We start from the raw sequence: 23972 nt of genomic DNA, 5'->3' as shown, positions 1-23972 counted from the left end.
GGTGTTAGTCGATTAGGCCTGGCTCGCAGTCGGTGTTCCAATTCATCCCAAAGGTGTTCGATGGGGTTGAGGTCAGGGCTCTGTGCAGGCTAGTCAAGTTCTTCCACCGATCTGGACAAACCATTTCTGTATGGACCTCGCTTTGTGCACGGAGGCTTTGTATGATGCAAAAACAGAAAAAGGCCTACCCCAGGCAGCGAAGAGCCATTTCCAGGTCTTGGTTGGCTCGCTCACTCCAACTGGTTGTTGGGCTGGGGGTGGAACCCGGAGGACAGGCTGGCTGACGACCCAATGAGTGTGCAGAACGCCTTCCAGAAACGGGACGAGAACTGAGGACCCCGGTCGGAGACCATGTCCACGGGCAGTCCATGGATCTGGAAGACATGCTGCAGCATGAGCTGGGCCGTCTCTTTGGCAGAGGGTAGCTTGGGGAGAGGAATGAAGTGAGCGGCTTTGGAAACCCTATCCACTACTGTCAAGATGGCGGTGTTGCCATCAGATGGGGGGAGACCCGTGACAAGGTCCAGGGCTATGTGAGACCAGGGACAGTGAGGGACAGGCAGAGTTTGAAAGAGATTAGCTAGAGCTTGCCGAGGAGTCTTGTTCTGACCACAGACCATGCATGCGGCGACGAACTCGGAGACGTCAGGAATCATGGTAGGCCACCAAAAGCGTTGTCTCACAAAGGCCAGGGTCCATCGGGAGCCCGGATGGCAGACAAGCCTGGAGGAGTGGGCCCTCTCTCTAGGACCAAGGAGCGGACCGTGTCAAGAACAAACTTTTGGTTATCTGCCCCCCCCCCCCCCCTCCCCCCTCCCCCATGCTTGGTGGTGCAGGGATATTCCAGGTTCTTGTGGTCGGTCCACACAATGAACGTATGTTCCGCCCCCTCCAGCCAGTGCCTCCACTCCTCCAATGCCATCTTCACCGTGAGAAGCTCATGATTCCCCACATCGTAGTTCCTCTCCGTGGCATTGAGGTGATGGGAGAAGAAGGCGCAGGGGTGTAACTTGAGGTCCTGGGCAGAACGCTGGGACATGACAGCCCCCACTCTGACTTCCAAAGTATCGGCCTCCATCACGAACTGGCAGGACAGGTCAGGATGAACCAAGATGGGAGCTGTGGTGAAATGGTGTTTGAGATCCCAGAACGCCCGATCAACAGCTGGGAACCATGTGAACAGATCCTTGGGAGAGGTGAGTGCAGACAGTGGGGAAGCCAGGGTGTTGTAACCCCGGATAAAGCGGCGATAAAAGTTGGCGAATCCCAGGAAACTTTGCACCATGGACGTAGGCTGGGGCCAATCCGTTCTGTGAGCTTGTGTGGGTTACCACTTAGCGGCTGAGCCGTTGTTGCTCCTAGACGTTTCCACTTCACAATAACAGTACTTACAGTTGACCGTGTCAGCTCTAGCAGGGCAGACATTTGACAAACTGACTTGTTGGAAAGGTGGCATCCTATGACGGTGCCACATTGAAAGTCACTGAGCTTTTCAGTAAGGCCATTCTACTGCCAATGTGTGTCTATGGAGATTGCATGGCTGTGTGTGTGTGATTTTATACACCTGTCAGCAACGGATGTGGCTGAAATAGCCAAATCCACTAATTCGAAGGGGTGTCCACATACTTTTGTATATATAGTGTACAATCACAGCCATTTACACACAAAGTAACATATAGGTTGAGTCATCACATACCACAACGAGACAGGTAAGTGTATGATTCAGAAAAACAATAGGGTGTTAGCGACAATGCATCTAAGATAAAATATTTCTGCACTTCCTGAAAACAACATTCCATTCATCAAGAGGTGGAAGGAGGGAGAGGGCTAGAGTGGGCGGGGTTAATCTGTCAAGCACTGTCAATAATTATCATCATCTATCCCAGTAAAGGCTTTTTGCTCTTCATATCAAATAGCTTCGTTGGGTAGGGTCCAGTCGTCTTGTGTCTAGACTCCAGACTGTAGTTGTAGCCTATAACTAAGACCCTGAGTTTATCTGTTTTGGTTAGCCTGATGCTGGCATGACTGCCTATTATACTCTTTTCTACACAACAGATGTATGTCGTGGGGCTGAAGGTAGCCTAGTGATTAGAGCGTTGGGGCAGTAACTGAAAGGTAGCTGGATCGAATCCCTGAGCTGACAAGGTAAAAATCTGTCGTTCTGCCCTTCAACAAGGAAGTTAACCCACTGTTCCCCAGTAGGCTGTCATTGTAAATATGAATTTGTTCTTAACTGACTTTCCTAGTTAGAAAAATAAATAATTATTATTTGAATTTGCTGTTATTTGCACCAAGTGAATAAGCCCATGTCTGTTCTACACAAGTCATTGATATCTGAATGTGCTGTTATATAAGCCCACTCTCGCCTGCCCCATTACCACAATTTCCTTTGGTTATACCTACAAACCCAGTTGTCTTTCGCTTATTGTTCCAAATTATACACAAGAAAACTATTATGAAAACATAAACTTGTTTTGTTTTGTTCTCTCTTTCTCTCTCTTCTCACTCTCTCTCTCATTGTCTGGTTTCAGGTCTGCTGAGTGTGAAAATGTGTATTTGTATTTATTATGGACACCATTAGCTGCTGCCATTACAATACATTCACAGATTTCACAACACACTGTGTACCCTAATCCACCACTACCACATATTTACAGTACAAAATACATGTGTACGTGTGTGTATAGTGTGTATATTATCGTGTGTGTGTATGCATGTGTCTGTGCCTATGTTTGTTTTGCTTCACAGTCCCCGCTGTTCGATAAGGTGTATTTTTATCTGTTTTTTTTAATCGAATTTTACTGCTTGCATCAGTTACTTGATGTGGAATAGAGTTTCATGTAGTCCTGGCTCTATTTAGTACTGTGCGCCTCCCATAGTCTGTTCTGGACTTGGGGACTGTGAAGAAACCTCTTGTGGCATGTCTTGTGGGGTATGCATGGGTGTCCGAGCTGTGCGCCAGTAGTTGAAACAGACAGCTTGTTGCATTCAACATGTCAATACCTCTCATAAAAACATGTAGTGATGAAGTCAATCTCTCCTCCACTTTGAGCCAGGAGAGATTGACATGCATATTATTAATATTAGCTCAATGTGTACATCCAAACGGCCAGCCATGCTGCCCTGTTCTGAGCCAATTGCAATTTTCCCTTTTTGTGGCACCTGACAACACGACTGAACAGTAGTCCAGGTGCAACAAAACTAGGGCCTGGTGGACCTGCCTTGTTGATAGTGCTGTTAAGAAGGTAGAGCAGCACTTTATTAGGGGCATACTTCTCCCCATTTTAGCTACTGTTGTATCATATGTTTTGACCATGACCGTTTACAATCCAGGGTTATTCCAAGCAGTTTAGTCACCTCAACTTGCTCAACTTCCACATTATTTATTACAAGATATAATTGAGGTTTAGGGTTTAGTGAATTATTTGTCCCAAATACAATACTTTGAGATTTAGAAATATTTAGGACTAACTTATTCCTTGCGACCCACTCTGAAACAAACTGCAACTCTTTGTTAAATGTTGCAGTCATTTCAGTCGGTTTAGTAGCTGACATGTATAGTGTTGAGTCATCTGCATATACAGACACACTGGCTTTACTCAAAGGCAGTGGCATGTCATTAGTAAAGATTGGAAAAAGTAATGGGCCTAGACAGCTGCCCTGGGGAATTCCTGATTCTACCTGGATTATGTTCGAGAGGCTTCCATTAAGAACACCCTCTGTGTTCTGTTAGACAGGTAATTCTTTATCCAAAATATAGCAGAGGGCGTAAAGCCATAACACATAGGTTCTTCCAGCAGCAGACTATGATCGATAATGTTAAAAGCCGCACTGAAGTCTAACAAAACAGCCCCCACAATCTTTTTATCATCAATTTCTCTCAGCCAATCATCAGTCAATTGTGTTAGTGTGTGCTTGTTGAATGTCCTTCCATATAAGCATGCTGAAAGTTTGTTGTCAATTTGTTTACTTTAAAATAGCATTGTATATGGTCAAACACCATTTTTTCCAAAAGTTTACTAAGGGTTGGTAACATGCTGATTGGTCGTCTATTTGAGCCTGTAAAGGGGGCTTTACTATTCTTAGGTAGCGGAATGACTTTTGCTTCCCTCCAAGCCTGGGGGCACCGGCTTTCTAGTAGGCTTAAATTGATAATATGGCAAATAGGAGTGGCAATATCGTCTGCTATTATCCTCAGAAATATTCCATCCAAGTTGTCAGATCCCGGTGGCTTGTCATTGTTGACAGACAACAATATTTTTTTCACCTCTTCCACACTCAAAATTCTAAATTACAATGCTTGTCTTTCATAATTTGAAATGCTTCAAACTGTTTGCTCGTCATTACACACCACTGACCAACAAATATTCTTTACATCAACAACATAGGAATCATTACAAAATGTATTGTATGACCTCTTATACACTATATTAGGCCCAGCCTTTGGAACTTTGGTTTTCCTAGATATGGCTACTATATAGTGATCACTATATCCGATGGCTCTGGATACTGCTTTCAAGCTAATTTCTGCAGCATTAGTAAAGATGTGATCAATACACATTGATGATTTCATTCCTGTGCTGTTTGTAACTACCCTGGTAGGTTGACTGATAACCTGAACCAGATTGTAGGCACTGGTTACAGTTTGAAGTTTTTTATTGAGTAGGCAGCTTGATGAAAGCCAGTCAATATTTAAATCACCCAGAAAATATACCTCTCTGTTGATATCACATACATTATCAAGCATTTCTGACATGTTATCCAGATACTGACTGTTAACACTTGGTGGTCTATAGCAGCTTCCCCCCAGAATGGGCTTTAGGTGAGGCAGATGAACCTGTAGCCATATTACTTCAACAGTATTTAACATGAGATCCTCTCTAATCTTTACAGGAATGTGGTTGTGAATATAAACAGCAACACCTCCACCATTGGCATTTCTATCTTTTCTGTAAATTTTATAACCTTGTTTTGCTACCACTCTATCATCAAAGGTATTATCTAGTAGAAAGAGGAGGAAGGGAAGCGCTACTAAGGTACACAATAGTAAATGTTGGTAGACAGAAGGTGCTCTTTGGTAAAAGGGGTGAGTTGGTCAGGAGGACCAAGGCACTCTTCATATAATTGATTAAAAGGCCTTTATTAGTATGGCATGTTATTATTATCTAAGTGAGTTTCAGAGATATGAAAGCATGAATGTCATCTGTTACTAGCAAATTATTGATTTCATCAACCTTGTTTCTTAAGCTACATATGTTAATGTGGGCTATTTTGAGCACTTTTCGTCTGGGATGCTTACTTATTTTATTGCTTTACTGGGAAGCTTAGCAGAAGTAGATATGCTCATGTTATTTATGTTAGTGCAGGGTGAGCTGCACACAGTGGACTTCCTCCTAGGGCACACCGGCTCAATGTTAATTGTATAAAGCTGGTTCATAGGTACATGATTAATGCATACAATAGCTGTACAATCAGCAGACATTCAGGACAGTTAGAGGGACATAAATTAGGTTACTTACATTGTGTCAACCAACACCCCTGGTGTAATATACATTTGCTGAAGCATTATGACAACTCTGCGTCACACAATGATAGGGATTAACTGAGCTGGGCTTGGGTCATTGGGTCATCTCAACGCAGCCTTATAATGCTGTGAAAGGATCCAGGAACTCAAATGATTTGGGTGGATCCCATCCTCCTCATAGGAAGGTATTGTCATGATAACTATCACACAACATCTGGTACTTTGTGGAGGTTGGAATGAAGAGAATGTAGAAAATGCGGATGTGTAGTCTAGTCATTAATCTGTCAGAAGTGAAAGATGAGTCAAACGATTGCATGTGATCCCCATTATGAGTCTTTATTTGTGTCTGAACATCTTGGTACATGATATTGCATCATTAAACCGTTTTAATAGAAGTAAAAAAACAGATTTTAGGCTAATCTTATACTGGGAAACAAGCTCAATGCAGTTTATAGTACAGCATAACAAATAAATAACAAGTGGTTCTGTGAGGTCTGGTTGACAGATAATTTCTTTGATGTAGTATGATGAAGTGTATATATAAGGGATAATCAACGAGGGGATCTATGCGTTCTATGGAAAATAATTAACGACGCGGTGTGTTCCACTACGTTCTAGCAAAGTGCAACTGACCTCACACAGAGTTGTATTAGTTCCCAGAGAACGCAAAGAGCACAACGTTGATTATCCATTTTATACCATGACTATAGTTTAACATAATTGCCACTAGAAATTATTTCATTTGCGGTAGAAATATTTTCAACATCCACTGGAGTAGCTAGCAAGTTTACTAGATAGCTACAGTAGTTGCCGTGGTAACCAAACAAACAGCCTTGCTAGTTTAGCTAACTAAATCATTAGTCCTAGCTTGCCATTATGAAAATCGAATTCAACAATGGCAATAGTGTTTTCAATTCGACTTTGCTTTCAAAAGCAACTCAAACATAGAACATGTAAGAATTAACTATAGCCATTGAATTCTACCGTGCATATATACCATGCGTTATAGGAAAACAGTGCACGTTCTAGAATGCCCTTCAAGCCAATCAAAAACAAGTATTCAACAATGCCATGGTATAAAGTAACAGTAACACTTTACTTGATGCAAATTCTTATGAAGTGTTATTGTCTTATAAATATTCATATTAAGGTATATACCTAGAGTCTCATAATGCTCTATGACTGCCTCTATAGGCTGCTATGAATGTGTTATGAGTGCCATGGATTGTTATGAAAACTGTAGCCCCTTCAGAAAATGACCTCTCTGAGTCATGTTGTGTCTCAGCAACATGTTGTTTTTCAGTGGTACGATCTGGATGAGTCGGAGGTTTCCACCATTTTGATGAAGACAGCAGAAGATCGGGTGGGCTGCTGGTAGCTGGTCTCCGGCATGGTGTCTGGGGGGAAAAGAGGAGGATGCGGGTTGTTATTACAAAGGCTATTGTCTCCATCAAGATTCCATTATCCCTCTTCCTGCCAATCACCACACCTGTTTTCGATCCCTAAATCCTATCAATAGTATGAGCCTTCGTAAAACAAGGTTCGAAGGTAAAGGAATGTGAGAGGAGAATAAGAATGCTAACTTTAGAGATAATAGTTCTGTCAGGGGCTTCTAGTAGTTTAGGGTGAAAGATAACTTACAACAAGGCTTTGTGGTAGAAATGTTGGTGATTGATTGTTGTCCAAATCTGTGGACGGAAGAGGAAGAGACAATAAAAATATCATACAGCTATACACACACTTCATTTTCTCTGCATCATGGATTTCGGAAGCTGTCTATGCAGAGGAGCTGGTCATAGTGGAACTTTGAGTCCCTCAGAGTTTCATCATCTCCTTACTTGGTCTCCTCGCCCTCCAGCAGTTTCCTGTAGGTGGAAATCTCGATGTCCAAGGCCAGCTTGACGTTCATCAGGTCCTGGTACTCCCTGATCTGGCAGGCCATGTCCTGCTTGGCTCTCTGCATAGCTACCTCCAGGTCCTTGATTAGAGCCCTGGCATTCTTTACGACAATCTCCCCATGTTCCTCTGCCTCTGTTATCTGGCTCTCCAGGTTGGCCTTCTATAGTGTTAAGGGGGGAAATGAATCAGAAGACATTTGGAACAGAAAAAATAAGCGTGGTTTTCTTCACGCTGTTATCATGGGTCATTTTTACAGTCATTAGGTTTTCATTATAGCCCAGAATACATTATTGTACACATAACGTAGGCCTATGTAGTTCAGGTATGCATAAACACTGTGTCATCATCTGTCGTCCATTTGTGCAGGTGTAATTATACCCAGTGAGCTGAGACATGTGCTGCCATCCGGCATATGACTTAATTGCTCCATTCTAAAATGTGTCTTTGTCCTCCGAGACAAAGACAAAGATATACTGGTATTTTAGCCTGAGAGTGTAACATTGTTTTTGCGATCAACAATGCCACATTGGTGCTGTGCCAGACCGAAGATAACGATAAGTTGGCCAAATCAGAAATCAGTCTGGCACCAAGCCTTGACATACAGTACAGTACTCCTCAATTGTAAGGTGGTGTTCTATCCAGTCTGACACTATAGTCTATGATTAAAACAGTCTTCAATTATAAAATGGTTTATTACTCCTTCCAGTCAGGTGCGGTGCTCACCTGTCCCTTGACAGCCAGGATCTCATTCTGTAAGCGGCTGATGAGTCGGTTCAGCTCAGCGATCTCAGCCTTGGTGTTGCGCAGCTCCTCTGCAGCCTGGCCAGCCTGGCCGGCCAAACTGTCAACCTGATGTGGGCAGAGACGACAGGTTTATTTTATGAATTATTGTTTGACCTGCTGTACTGCTCCCTTAGGCATGAACGCTTAAGATTTCCTCATTCTCTAACCCCTGACCTCCTCACCTTGGTCTTGTACCAGCTCTCGGTCTGCTCCCGACTGCGAGCAGCGATGTCTTCGTACTGGGCCTTGACGTCAGCTATGATCTGGTTCATGTCCAGGCCCCGGGAGTTGTCCATCTGAACCACCACAGAGGTGTCCTTCACGTCAGACTGCAGCTCACCCAGCTCCTGTCATGAAAGAAACAATGTCATTTCTGTAATCTCTATAGTGCTAAATACCGTGTCTCTATGGTATTGGCATCTTTGACTATAGGGGCATCAAAAATATATATGTGTGATTTAGCACTGCCTTACCTGATCGTACAAGACCTTCAAGAAGTTGACGTCATCTTCCAGCCCAGCCAACCTGTCCTCCAGATCCACCTTGGACAGGTAACCAGCATCCACATCCTACAGAACAGCAGAAGACAGTCAACAGCTGTAACACTGAGAAACATGCCTACCCGATGCAGCCTCACATAAAACAAGTCATAGCCCCTTTTTACCTGTTCATATGGGGATGTTTGCAGTACTGACTCTTGTTTACGTAGCTAGTTGTAGCTACATCTTTCAAACCATGGAAAATACTCAAGCTTTACTGAACATAAAAGGCACATTTGTAATACACCTTTGATGATTCGCCTATTTTCCCTAACTATTATTAATCTTCGACCTACGGCAGATGAGTTAGATTAGATCAGAATGGGACTCTGGCTACACTTTATCTATACAATACATTTCTGAGACTATTCTTCACTGAATGTTATCATTCAGTTGCGTACCTTTTTCAACACGACAAAGTCATTCTCTGCTGTGTTCCTCTTGCTGATCTCATCTTCATACCTGGAACAAGCCAAAGCAATAGAATAGAGTTAGGGTCTCTATAACAGGGGAGACCAACTCTGGCCCCGAAGAGCTGCATTATGCAGGCTTTTGTCACAGCCCAGCATGCATGTCTTGCATGACAACAAACATGACAGAGGAATTGGCTAACGCACAAACAGATCTCCAACCAGACTAACGTCACTGTGTTCTTACTTTGATTTGAAGTCCTCCACATTATGGTGCATGTTCCTGTTCTCCATATCCAACCGGTCATTGTCATTGTTGATCTGGTCCAGCTGTCTCTGCAGGTTGTTGATGTAGGTCTGGAACATGGGTTCCATGTCGGAGGGGCCAGTTGTTTGGTCCTGCATCAGCTTCCACTTGGTCTCTAGCATTTTGTTCTGCTGCTCCAGGTGTCGCACCTGTGACACACACATACACACATACATATGAATAATTGATTTGTTATTATAGATGTTTGGAGTCCTCAGTCCACACGTCATGTTTGGCACACATGCAGGCAGGCAGGCACACACGCAGGCACGTACACACACACACACACACACACACACACACACACACACACACACACAAACGTTGAAACAGTGCCCAGAGGGAGAGGTGCTTCTACGGTTAAACACTCCAAGAGGAGGAAACAATGTCTTAAACCTGTTATTGACTTTACTAGATTGGTTCTACTAATTATTATGTAGATTGGAGTGTCATTACCATCATCACAACCATATTCCTGGGCTCTTACGTTATTAAGGTGATGTGATGCAATCCACCGAACTCCTCATTTTTTATGCTTTTCATACATTTTCTGGATTTACCACAATAACTCTTTAATATTTTTTCCAGTATTTTTCACATGAGTTGAACATTCACACAAACAAAAGACAAAAAACAGCAAGCGGCAAAAAACACTCTATTTATACTGTACCTTATCGATAAAAGTGGCAAAGCGATTGTTGAGACCCTTGATCTGGTTCATCTCGTGGGTGCGGACAGCCTGGATTTTGGGGTCGATATCCAGGTTGATGGGTGCCAGCAGGCCTTGGTTGATGGTCACGGCCGTGATGGAGCCTCCCATGTAGAGGCCACTGCTGCTGGTCCTGGGGCCGTTTCTGGAGCCCAAGGACATGCTGCTGAAGTCCCTCATGTAATTAGGGCTTGTCCCAGTGCAATTCTTTGTCCTTATACTCATGGTTCCGTTGTGTGAATGTATTACAGCTGGGATGATTGCAGACTGAGGCTGGAGTTGCTGAGCTGTGTTACCGTTAACAAATGAATCCCCTTATATAGAAGGGAGAGGGTAGGGCCAGGGTAGCCTGTGTCTGTGTGTGGGTGTATGTATGTGTGTGGGCGTGAAAGAGGTGGTGAAGGTATGTCACTTCTCAATGTGGAAGAACCAGTCAGATGCATACTGTACATACCTACTTTAAGCTTGTACCTGGATACCTGTTCTTCTGACTTGCTTTAGGGAACCAAGACTTGTGGTTTTACCTCTACCACATGGTCAACAAACACCTTAGAGGGAATGTGATGTGCTGTATCAGCCAGCCTTTAGGACTTCATTTTTTAATAACAAGACATTACACTGGCCTTTATATTTAACTTAATATTTTCTCTTTAACTACTGGTGGCCATCTAAAAGAGGTAACGATTTGTGTCTTTCATGTTCTCCAAGTCAGCTTGTCCAGTTATGGGAGTTGTGTTCCAGTTATGAGAGTATGTGACAGTTAGCCAGCATCTCACCTCTTTGGGTTCTTTATTCCTTTATTTACAAAATTAAAGTAATTGATTGACCAGAAAGTCCGTCCCCTGGTGTTGCAGGTCTTAAACAGCCCTATAGGACTGTATTTGAAGGATTGCAAATGGTGTTGGTATAAAATTGTGACCCTAGAGGCCAGCATACAAATAAAGTAGTAACAATAGGAATGGTACATTGCCAGACAGCTTTGTTGTGAGTAGAACTTCAAATCCAAACCATATCCCAAAATTGGTAAAAAGTATAACTGACCTTAAATTTGTGTTCACAAGCAACGTTATCTTTCTCCAAAAGATTAGAAACTTGACATGTAAATAATTAAAGCCAAAACAAGACTTTGCATATCAAAACTTGGACCACAGCACAAAAGATTCAGGTAAAACTGGTCAATCAAATGCTATCGAGAACCTTGAAGGGTACTTGGGCTGTCCCTTTTTGGTTCCAGGTAGAACCCTTTTGGGTTCAATATAGAACCATTTCCACAGAAGGATCTACATGGAACCCAGAATGGTTCACCTGGAAACCAAAAAGGTTTCCAGGTGAACCAAAAAAACCTGGAAAAAAACCTGGAACCAAAAAGGGTTCTCCTATGGGGACAGCCGAAGAACCATTTTGGAACCCTTTTTTCTAAGAGTGTACATAAGACCTACAAAACTACACGTTTTGAATCAACATTGCCTGCTTGTGACACATACGGTGCTGTCTCTAGTAGACAAATGGGCAGCTCTGAGGTCGAATGTAAACAACAAACTGGTCTGTCAGCCTGCAGGCAGACACTTGTATTCACTGTCATTCAGCTGTGACTACAATGATGATTATGGGTTGGCCTTCCCCATCTAATGGGTGACTACAGTGTACTGTCAGGTGGCTGTCAGGTGGTTGTCAGGTTTGCCCAGGTGTGAAGGCAGATTAAGCAATCATCACAGTTCCACAGATAGAGTAACAGAGATATAACTGGATTGTCTACAACCAACCGGGTGGTTTGGTTTTGAGCACTGCTCTCATTTGATACTTGAACTGTAGCAGTGTGAGACTGATTATCCTATCTCTATTATCTACACATCTCATATAGGTGAGTCGATGAGGATGTTTGCAATGTTATTTATATGTGTGTGTATAGGGGGACCTGCATGCGTGTGTGCGTGTGTGCGTGTGTGCGTGTGTGCGTGTGTGCGTGTGTGTGTGTGTGTGTGTGTGTGTGTGTGAGAGAGAGAGGGAGAGATTGGATTGCATGATTTTGCCCAATTAAAAATGACAAATACCTCTCACACTGGACATTTTTAATAAGAATTTCCTAACTATTTCATCAGTTACAGTTAACTCACTAACGTGTTGTAAATATATGCCTTGTAAATGTCTAACACTTAGGTTCTCTCTCTGTCTGAGGAGTTATGAAGGTTGCATCCTTTAACATCAGGAGATTTGGACTGAATAAAATTCTGATCCAGATGCCCAACACCTGTTAAGGTAAAACATTTGTGTGTCACATCCATCTAAACTATGCTGTGTGCCAAAATAGGAGTCAAATGCATTCATACCTGACAAGGTTCTGTAAATGGAGAAAATATCAAACACATTATTTCGTTTTTTGACAACAAAAAATATTTATAGAGCCATTTCAATGAATCTGTTGGCAGTATTCTTACTATAAGAAGACTTTAGTCGTCATTTGGAATTATTATTGTAAGGCTCAACCGCAGTAGTGGAATAAGCCACAGCTCAAGGAGTGGCTTTCTTACAACACATGTTTAGTTACAATCATACAATACCATAATGTGTTTTATCTTGGCTGACAGCTGATTTCCTCATGACTACAGAAGAAAACAAGATATATACACATGATAGCTGCTTGAAAGGCTGTAAGTCACCAAAACATAAAGGGAGATCCCACTCCCACTAAATACCTACAGGGTTCACACCAGCTGGGTCTATAAGTTAAGCAGTAACTCCTCTTTCTCTGTTTTGTAGATTGTGTCTCGTTATGACGTTATAGTGGTTCTGGAGGTGGTGGATGTGAGGGGGATATCTGCTATCTGCTTCCCGAGAGAGTTAAACTGGTGACATTGCTGTTTATCAGGTTTATATTCAACCTCACCTTTCCTATTGAGTTGAATATATGATGGCACAGAACACTTTAAGAACACCTCACTTTCTCTGTTACTCAATAACTTTGAGTTACTTTAATCCCCTCAGCCTCCATGTATACTGTACCACAGAGTCAACACAACAGATCACTACGCCTGGAAACTCAGCATCCGCTTGGGAACGACTAGATATAAGGAATAGTTCCTGTTACTTTACAGGTAATGATTATACACTGCTCAAAAAAATAAAGGGAACACTAAAATAACACATCCTAGATCTGAATGAAAGAAATAATCTTATTAAATAAATTTTTCTTTACATAGTTGAATGTGCTGACAACAAAATCACACAAAAATAATCAATGGAAATCCAATTTATCAACCCACGGAGGTCTGGATTTGGAGTCACACTCAATTAAAGTGGAAAACCACACTACAGGCTGATCCAACTTTGATGTAATGTCCTTAAAACAAGTCAAAATGAGGCTCAGTAGTGTATGTGGCCTCCACGTGCCTGTATGACCTCCCTACAATGCCTGGGCATGCTCCTGATGAGGTGGCGGATGGTCTCCTGAGGGATCTCCTCCCAGACCTGGACTAAATCATCCGCCAACTCCTGGACAGTCTGTGGTGCAACGTGGCCTTGGTGGATGGAGCGAGACATGATGTCCCAGATGTGCTCAATTGGATTCAGGTCTGGGGAACGGGCGGGCCAGTCCATAGCATCAATGCCTTCCTCTTGCAGGAACTGCTGACACACTCCAGCCACATGAGGTCTAGCGTTGTCTTGCATTAGGAGGAACCCAGGGCCAACCGCGCCAGCATATGGTCTCACAAGGGGTCTAAGGATCTCATCTCGGTACCTAATGGCAGTCAGGCTACCTCTGGCGAGCACATGGAGGGCTGTGCTGCCCCCCCAAAAAATGCCACCCACCACCATGACTGACCCACCGCCAAACCGGTCATGCTGGACGATGTTGCAGGCAGCAGAACGTACTCCACGGCATCTCCAGACTCTGTCACGTCTGTCACGTGCTCAGTGTGAACCTGCTTTCATCTGTGAAGAGCACAGGGCGCCAGTGGCGAATTTGCCAATCTTGGTGTTCTCTGGCAAATGCCAAACGTCCTGCACGGTGTTGGGCTGTAAGCACAACCCCCACCTGTGGACGTCAGGCCCTCATACCACCCTCATGGAGTCTGTTTCTGACCGTTTGAGCAGACACATGCACATTTGTGGCCTGCTGGAGGTCATTTTGCAGGGCTCTGGCAGTGCTTCTCCTGCTCCTCCTTGCACAAAGGCGGAGGTAGCGGTCCTGCTGCTGGGTTGTCGCCCTCCTACGGCCTCCTGATGTACTGGCCTGTCTCCTGGTAGCGCCACCATGTTCTGGACACTACGCTGACAGACACAGCAAACCTTCTTGCCACAGCTCACATTGATGTGCCATCCTGGATGAGCTGCACTACCTGAGCCACTTGTGTGGGTTGTAGACTCCGTCTCATGCTACCACTAGAGTGAAAGCACCGCCAGCATTCAAAAGTGAGCAAAACATCAGCCAGGAAGCATAGGAACTGAGAAGTGGTCTGTGGTCACCACCTGCTGAACCACTCCTTTATTGGGGGTGTCTTGCTTATTGCCTATAATTTCCACCTGTTGTCTATTCCATTTGCACAACAGCATGTGAAATGTATTGTCAATCAGTGTTGCTTCCTAAGTGGACAGTTTGATTTCACAGAAGTGTGATTGACTTGGAGTTACATTGTGTTGTTTAAGTGTTCCCTTTATTTTTTTGAGCAGTGTACTTTTTTTTTATAACCAATACTAGTTTTGTCATAATGTCATATGATTCATGGTAACATTATGACTGAAAATGTAACATCACTTTTTGCTGGTCATATTGTAAGAGATGATCTGGTTGACTGCTACTAGTTTGAAGACAACCAAGTCGATGATATTGATGCTTTCGCCAGAGAGCCATATATTCTGCACTTTAGGCCTCGCAGTACAGGTTGGTCACACTTTTAACCTGTTGTTGAGACATTCACACAACATTAGATATACAGTAAAACAATAAACTCAGGTTGATTTCTCAATGGGGATTCACCATTTTATCATGATTGGCCTGCACGTTCGCCTCAGGTAGTTTGTTGTTTCGTTTCCATGTTTTATCACTGTTACATTGAATTATGTTGAAAAGAAGTCTATGCACACCAAGGTACTATCATCTTCTTTAGGCATGTATAAAATAATTTGAATAGAAGTGCCCAGAATCTGGCTGAATTATTTGATAAACCAAACTGTTGATTTACATACTGTATTTGTAGTGCTGAAGGACCTGGTTATGATCCCCGTCCACAACAAGCCTAATGACTCAGAGAGAGAGCTGGGTGAGCTCTTTGTTAGGATCACCACTTTATTTTAAGAATGTGAAATGTCAAAATAATAGTAGAGAGAATTACTTATTTCAGCTTTTATTTCTTTCATCACATTCCCAGTGATTCAGAATTTACATAGTATTTGGTAGCATTGTCTTTAAATTGTTTAACTTGGGTCAAACGTTTTGGGTAGCCTTCCACAAGCTTCCTACAATAAGTTGAGTGAATTTTGGCCCATTCCTTCTGACAGAGCTGGTGTAACTGAGTCAGGTTTGCAGGCCTCCTTGCTCGCACACACTTTTTCAGTTCTGCCCACACATTTTCTATGGGATTGAGGTCAGGGCTTTGTGATGGTCACTCCAATACCTTGACACTGTTGTCCTTAAGCCATTTTGCCACAACTTTGGAAGTATGCTTGGGGTCATTGTCCATTTGGAAGACTCATTTGCGACCAAGCTTTAACTTCCTGACTGATGTCTTGAGATGTTGCTTTAATATATCCACATAATTTTCCTACCTCATGATGCCATCTATTTTGTTAAGTGCACCAGTCCCTCCTACAGCAAAGCACCCCCACAACATGATGCTGCCACCCCCGGCTTCACGGTTGGGATGGTGTTCTTCGGCTTGCAAGCCTCCCCCTTTTTCCTCCAAACATAACGATGGTCATTATGGCCAAACAGTTCTATTTTTGGTTCATCAGACCAGAGGACATTTCTCCAAAAAGTACGGTCTTTGTCCCCATGTGTAGTTGCAAACTGTAGTCTGTCATTTTTGTGGTGGTTTTGGAGCAGTGGCTTCTTCCTTGCTGAGCGGTGTTTCAGATTATGTCAATATAGGACTCGTTTTACTGTGGATATAGATACTTTTGTACCTGTTTCCTCCAGCATCGTCACAAGGTCCTTTGCTGTTGTTCTGGGATTGATATGCACTTTTCGCACCAAAGTACGTTAATCTCTAGGAGACAGAACGCGTCTCCTTCCTGAGCGGTATGATGGCTGTGTGGTCCCATGGTGTTTATACTTGCATACTATTGTTTGTACAGATGAACGTGGTACCTTCAGGCATTTGGAAATTGCACCCAAGGATGAACTAGACTTGTGGAGGTCTACATTTTTTTTCTGAGGTCTTGGCTGATTTCCTTTGATTTTCCCATGATGTCAAGCAAAGAGGCACTGAGTTTGAAGGTAGGCCTTGAAATACATCCACAGGTACACCTCCAATTGACTCAAAGGATGTCAATTAGCCTCTCAGAAGCTTCTAAAGCCATGACATAATTTTCTGGAATTTTCCAAGATGTTTAAAGGCACAGTCATCTTTGTGTATTGTAAACTCCTGACCCACTGGAATTGTGATACAGTGAATTATAAATGAAATAATCTATCTGTAAACAATTGTTGGAAAAATTACTTGCGTCATGCACAAAGTAGATGTCCTAACAAACTTGCCAAAACTATAGTTTGTTAACAAGAAATTGGTGGAGTGGTTGAAAAACGAGTTTTAATGACTCCAACCTAAGTGTATGTAAACTTCCGACTTCAACTGTATGTTGTCTTAGGTCTCTCTTTATGTAGTGTTGTGGTGTCTCTCTTGTCGTGATGTGTGTTTTGTCCTATATTTTTATTTTATTTTTTATTTTTAATCCCAGCCCCTGTCCCCGCAGGAGGTCTTTTGCCTTTTGGTAGGCTGTCATTGTAGATATGAATTTGTTCTTAACTGACTTGCCTAGTTAAATAAAGGTTAAATAAATAAAATGAAATAAAAAATGTATTGTGTCATTTTGGAGTCACCCAATACATGCTAACCTATTGTAGATAAGAATATAATATGTTTCTAAACACTTCTACATTAATGTGGATGCTACCATGATTACGGATAATCCGGATAATCCTTCCACATTAATGTAGACGTTTAGAAACATATTATATTCTTATTTACAATAAAAGTGACTCCAAAATGACACAATACATTATTTACCATTCATTTATATTTTGCCCAAAATAGTCTGAAACACAACCAAAACAAAGAGCAAATGCATCCAACAAATGTGTAGTCACAAGCTTGATGAAATCATTGCTTGCTATGAATATGGGACCAAACACTTACCTTTTTACTACTTTCATCCAGAGCGAAAATGTTTGCACTCACTACTGTAAGTCGATCTGTACATGAGCGCCTGCTAAATGCCTAAATGTTAAATTATAGTTTTCACATTAGGCAATACACTTAAATACCCAACAAATTTGACAGAATCTATAATTTCCATAATATCTATATAATGTGTAATCGAAGGTGTGCTCAATGAAGACATCCTCTACAATCATTCATGCAAAAAACATTTTATTTTTCATATATAATTGCCACATTGATGTACTGTCTAATCAAATTTAAGAAATTAAATCAATGAAAATAAAACATAACGTTTATCACGTATTAATTTGCATCAAGCCTATCTTGAGCCTTTGGCCATATATTCTCATCCACGTCACAGTGAATGTCCTCATTGTTCATGCACCGTGGGAAAAACCTTGACATTAGTCTGCATTGATGTCGTCATATGCCTCATCCATGGCCAGAAGGAGGGCGGCACGCTCATGGGGATGGCGATTGTACACCTTCCAACTCCATGCTGAAAACAAATCCTCAATAGGGTTGAGAAGAGGAGTGTATGGGGGCAGGTATAGGGTCATGAATTGGAGATGGGCCCAAGTTCATGCCTGAAACACCTCTGCATGGTGGAACCTGACATTGTCCCACACAATGACATAGGTAACCCCTTCACCTTGATAGGCCTGCTCAATTTAATTGAGAAACACATTGTGTGCAGCGTTGTAGGATCCAAATAATGGCCTATGTCCTACCACACCATCTTTGGAAATAGCTGCGCACATGGAGATGTTTCCCCTACGTTGGACGGTCGCCCGTTGGCCGATGAGGTTCCGCCCACGGCGCCGAGTTTTGGCCAGGTTAAAGCCTGCTTCATCAACAAAGATATATTTGTGATGGTTCACAGCAGCATCAGGCACCATCACCCTCTAAAGATATATTTTGGTTAGTTATTTTTACAGTATAGTTCCAATATGATATTGTGAAGTAGCATGTGCATCAAATAGTAACAGTAATACAGTAAATAGTGCTGTACCTGAACATACTCGGCCCTCAGTTGTTTTACTCGGTTGTTGTTTCTCTCAAAAGACACCAGGTAACTGTGTATCATAGATACCTGGTGCCTCTTCAAAAGGTGGGCGATTGTTGGAAGGCTGATGAATGCCACATTGGCAAAGGTCTCATCGTTCTCCTCAATGACCTGCTTTATTTCGAACAGCCATATGTCATTCCTGACCCTCACCATTTCCACTGCCCACTCCTGCTGGTCGGTCAGCACACGTCCATATCCACCATCCATGGGGTCTTCTGTCAATTCTGAGGGTAGAACAGAGGACACTGTCAATAGATCATGCTGTAACATGTTTTGTGAATTTACCTGCATTACAATGTGTCATTTACTGTAAATGTAATGATAAAGCATAGTGCATATCCTGCAGACTTACTGGTTTTCTTGGCGAAATGTTCTCATGATCAAATTGACAGTTTATCTTTTCAGATTGGGGTGTACTAATCTGGCAGCCACTTTCATGATGGCCCGTACTTCATTAGACACAACAGTTCCCTGCCGTCTACCTCCCTCTATCTGATGTCCACTTTCTTGATGGGGCCCATACCCACCTCTCTGACGGGCCCCTTGTCCATGAGCTCTTTGATTTCTTCCTCTCCCTTGCTGTCTATCCTGCTCCATGTTAAAAGAAATTGCAAGTGTTCACACACACCCTTTTATAAGATGACAAATTCTGGTTACCACTATGTGAAATTATTAACAATAATGACTAGTTATTATGTATGGTTATCATGTATCATACATGTTATTTAGATGTTTATACTTTACAAACACACATTTTATTTCTGCAGTTCTCAAAATCCATATATAGTAGACAAACCAGTTTAAAATCTGTAGGTTTACCTAACGGTTAAGTGATTAACCATTAGGCACAGTTGGATTAAGTGATGGTCAAATGTATTTACAAATGACAACAGAATTATTTGAAAAGGGTAGTGAGCATTGCAATGTAAAAGGCAATTGCTTTATATGAAAGGTTTTTCTAGATGAAACACTGATTAGGTTTGGTGAAAGATTTACTGTGTGATTTTGTGTGTTGTACTTAGTCAATTGAGAATGTGCTTAAAGTTTTGAAAAAACAGCCTCTTTGATGGTCTGTTTTGAGTTTTGTACGAAGAGCTGTGAAATTATACAACATTCAGTACTTATGTAAATAGTACCAAAGCAATAAAAAACATATATTTTTACTCTTTATTTTTATTTGTTATTCACTGAGTATTTATTCCTTGTGTCAATATTTTTTATGTAATGTTTTATCTTATCTTTAACTCTGCATTGTTGGAAATGGATACGTAAGTAAGCATTTCACTGTTAGTCTACACGTATATACAATTTGATTTGATTTGATAGGCAGGAATGTTGACAATCTTATGGTATTACAACTCATCGTATTACTCAACATCAAGCAAGGCAACCATAGCTGAGGTAAGGTATGGCGTACTAATAGTTTTATGCAACACTTCCAAAGGTCCTCGTGAAGTGTCGGTCGCTGTTGGCTGGGCTCCCTGCCTGTGCCATTAAACCCCTACAACTCATCCAGAACGCCGCAGCCCGTCTGGTGTTCAACCTTCCCAAGTTCTCTCACGTCACCCCGCTCCTCCGCTCTCTCCACTGGCTTCCAGTTGAAGCTCGCATCCGCTACAAGACCATGGTGATTGCCTACGGAGCTGTGAAGGGAACGGCACCTCCATACCTTCAGGCTCTGATCAGGCCCTACACCCAAACAAGGGCACTGCGTTCATCCACCTCTGGCCTGCTGGCCCCCCTACCTCTGAGGAAGCACAGTTCCCGCTCAGCCCAGTCAAAACTGTTCGCTGCTCTGGCACCCCAATGGTGGAACAAGCTCCCTCACGACGCCAGGACAGCGGAGTCAATCACCACCTTCCGGAGACACCTGAAACCCCACCTCTTTAAGGAATACCTAGGATAGGATAAAGTAATCATTCTAACCCCCCCCCCCCCCCCCCCTTAAAGATTTAGATGCACTATTGTAAAGTGGTTGTTCCACTGGATATCATAAGGTGAATGCACCAATTTGTAAGTCGCTCTGGATAAGAGCGTCTGCTAAATGACTTAAATGTAAATGTAAATGTAAGTGCTAATGCTTGGAATTTCAGAGCTTTGCCTGCAAGATCCTTGTTTTTAACAGCTTGACAACTGAGCATGTATTTTTGTCAAAGTCACATCCTTACTTTAAAGGCCCAGTGCAGTCAAAAACGTGATTTACCTGTGTTTTATATATGCAGTGCCTTCAAAAAGAATTCACACCCCTTGACTTTTTCCACATTTTGTTGTGTTACAGCCTGAATTTAAAATGGATGAAATTGAGATTGGCACGGCGGTCTAAGGCACTACAACGCAGTGCTAGAGGCGTCACTACAGATCCTAGTTCGAACCATGGCTGACTTCGGTCGCCAGCTGTATGGTGTTTCCTCCGACACATTGGTGTGGCTGGCTTCTGTAAGCGATCAGTCTGTCAAGAAGCAGTGTGGCTTGGTGGGGTCGTGTTTCAGAGGAAACATGGCTCTCGACCTTCACCTCTCGTGAGTCCGTACGGGAGTTGGAGCGATGGGACAAGACTGTAACTACCAGTTGGATATCACAAAATTGGGGAGAAAAGGGGTGAAAATATCACAAAACAAATGTAAAAAATATATATTTTTTTTTAAGAATAATGGGCAAATATTGTACAATCCAGGTGTGCCAAGCTCTTAGAGACTTACCCAGAAAGACTCACAGCTGTAATTGCTGCCAAAGTTAATTATAATATTTACTGACTCAGGGGGGTTGAATACTCATCTAATCAAGATATATTTGTGTTTTATTTTCCAACCCAAAAAGTTTTTGTATATAAAAAAAATCCACTTTTTGTTTTTGTATATGTAAAAAAATCCACTACACATTCTGTGTAGATTGTTCTCAAAAAAATGATAATTATATCAATTTTAAATCCCACTTTGTAGCACAACAAAAAGTGGAAAAGTCAAGAGGTGTGAATACTTTCTGAAGGTGCTGTATTTCGACACTTTGAGGTTGGAATAATACTGTGAAATTGAGAAAATTATGATAATGCTGTTTTAGTGTAAGTGCAGTTTGAAAAGGCCACCTGAAATTTCAGCCTGTTTTGGTGGGAGGGAGTTTTGGCCTGTCTGGTGACATCACCAGGCGGTATAAGTCAATAAACCAATAACAAAAAGTTTCAGACCTCTCTGCCAATAACAGGTAGTTTTCAGGTTACAGATCCTCCCATTTGGCTCATTCAAATAAGCCCCTCACTTGGATCACTCCCAGACAGTCCTAGCAAAACTCTTGCTTGAGAAATGTATCTTTGCTAAGAAGTCTATTCCTCCAGTGAACATGCATGAGGGCTTATATTTTGATGTGTTGGAACTGAAGAAGATGATCCTCCTGTTGTAATGGGAAAAAAACAATCTGGAGATCAAGCTGCTGAAACAGAATCTTGCTGTGTTTGGGCTATATGAAGGAGGAACAAATATAATGTTTCTTATTGTTGTTTGTTACTGAATGTTTTCCTTTTTTGGTATTATTAGCCTACATGACAGACATCATTTCTGAATTGTGTCTATTCATGTATAGTCAGCTGCAAGCTTATTTCTTCGTTTGTCTATATTTAAGATTTTTTGGTAATTTGATACATTGTCCAATACACATCTTGAAAATAAAAATGTTATAAAACATGGTGAAACATACGAGTCTGTTTTATCTATGACTAGGCCTACCTGCATTTTTATATTCAAGCATTCAGAGTATGAGGAAGTGAGAAAAGCGATCATAGGGACACCAAGTGGTCAATTTAGCCAGTCTATTAAACCACAGAGTTTCTAAACCCAGATGCGTAACATCGCGAGACTTCCAGGAATGCTTGCGAACCAGACTCGGCAAACCCACTGGGCAGACCAGGCCAGGGTTTGGGGTTTGAGAGGTCACCGTTCGAGGGAATCACCTTTGTCAAGTCGGTGACCATCCTTGGAATTGTAACAGATGTGATTAAATTGAGTCCACAAAGTGTCTTACTGTATGGTAACTGATTCCATGTCAGCATCGCTTCAGACTGTAGTGTATTTATTTCATTCTCAACCTTTATGTTGCTTTTGTCAGTAATCATGTAAATAACAGTGTACAGAAAAGTGTTAGACTATACAGTTCACATAAGTTACTGGGTAAACAATATGAAAAGGATTAGACTATATGTACATCAGTTCACATAAGTTACTGGGTAAACAATGTGCCAACAATATGCCAAGCAACATAACGCACTTGGTATTGACCCCATGACTGGTGTCCGGGGTATTTGCTCATTAAGTGACAGTTTTCCGGATACAGAGTAAGCCTCTAAAATTGCCAGTGTAGAAATCCCCTAAAATAACGACCCATCACTAGATCACGTGCAGTGAGAGAAGAGAAAAATTCTTCCTTAGGGATGGATTGAAATTTGCAGAACGGATACCTGGAGGAGAATGGAGGCTGATACTTTTTAAATTTCAGCCATGAGGAGGATTTAGCATTTTAAAATCTAGTCCAGGGGAGGGTCATGTAATTTGTAATTGATGACATTTCAATATTTCTCAGTGTTTTTGAATTAGTTGCTTATTAAGCTATATATCGATGTGCATCTCTGATTCAGGCTGGGTGCACAATATCAACTGCACCTGTAGAGTATTTAGTGTGGTCTCAATCAAATGATCCATAGCCTATAGTCTATGAAATGCATGTTCGGTGAATCACAGAGCAAAGTTATATTTCTAAGACAGCTGCTGAGATGGTGTAAATACAACTGGGCTGCATAACACATTGCAATGGATATTCCAACCCTGAGCCCGACCTGCTCTTCTCTTGCTGAGCAAAAACGTTTTTGTATGCTGTCTAACCAATGGCTGTGCTGTGTAGGCATAAGGCAACAGTTCAGGAGGAGGGTAAAAGGCTTTTTTTATTAGACTTAGTCCAAAAAAATCTTGCGTGCGTACTAGCCTATAGCCTATGTTCTGTTCAGTTTGAGAAGGAGAGTGCGAAGATGAGGAGGACCGGAGGGTCAACTTTGATAGCTTGCTACTACTATAATTGATTTTTATTAAAAATAATATGTTTCTTGCCCATGATGTATTTAGCAGGGTTATTGACCTCACAATAAGCCTGATTCAAGTAACTTTCATTGTGGTGCTGAAACTTGAAGCAGCAGCTGCAGCACAATCAATCAGAAATCAACAGCTCATGGTGATGAAAGAAGGCAAATTCAAGTAGGCATAATTCATTTAAAACGTTTTCATTTTAATTACACTTTATGTGTCACGAATCCCACCGAAGGTGGCTCCCCTGCCTGCTCGGGCGGCGCTCGGCGGTCGTCGTCACCGACCTACTAGCC

General features: G+C 42.1%; 1 protein-coding gene and 1 long non-coding RNA gene across 3 annotated transcripts; one reads left to right on the top strand and one right to left on the bottom strand.

Moving 5' to 3' along the window:
* Positions 1-5839: 5839 nt before the first annotated feature.
* Positions 5840-10482, bottom strand: LOC106566665 (intermediate filament protein ON3). Its single transcript, XM_014134906.3, has 9 exons — positions 10133-10482; positions 9403-9611; positions 9147-9207; positions 8680-8775; positions 8389-8553; positions 8147-8272; positions 7363-7583; positions 7166-7212; positions 5840-6921 (listed from the first exon to the last, which is right to left on the bottom strand). Exons 1-9 carry the CDS (start codon positions 10394-10396, stop codon positions 6824-6826), a joined length of 1287 nt encoding a protein of 428 aa, XP_013990381.3. The 5' UTR covers positions 10397-10482; the 3' UTR covers positions 5840-6823.
* A 1417-nt stretch (positions 10483-11899) lies between these two features.
* Positions 11900-15302, top strand: LOC106566681 (uncharacterized). Of its 2 annotated transcripts, XR_006758454.2 has the most exons (5): positions 11900-12032; positions 12350-12427; positions 12757-12819; positions 12929-13037; positions 13154-15302. It is a non-coding gene; the product is annotated as an uncharacterized LOC106566681 (long non-coding RNA). The 2 variants fall into 2 exon arrangements; XR_001319924.3 differs by having other exon boundaries at positions 12929-15302.
* Positions 15303-23972: the final 8670 nt, after the last annotated feature.

This window comes from Salmo salar, chromosome 13, assembly GCF_965601325.2.
Source record: "Salmo salar chromosome 13, fSalSal1, whole genome shotgun sequence".
NCBI lineage: Eukaryota > Metazoa > Chordata > Actinopteri > Salmoniformes > Salmonidae > Salmo > Salmo salar.
The sequence above is the reverse complement of the archived record's forward strand: the minus strand, read 5'-3'. Positions and strand labels throughout refer to the sequence as shown.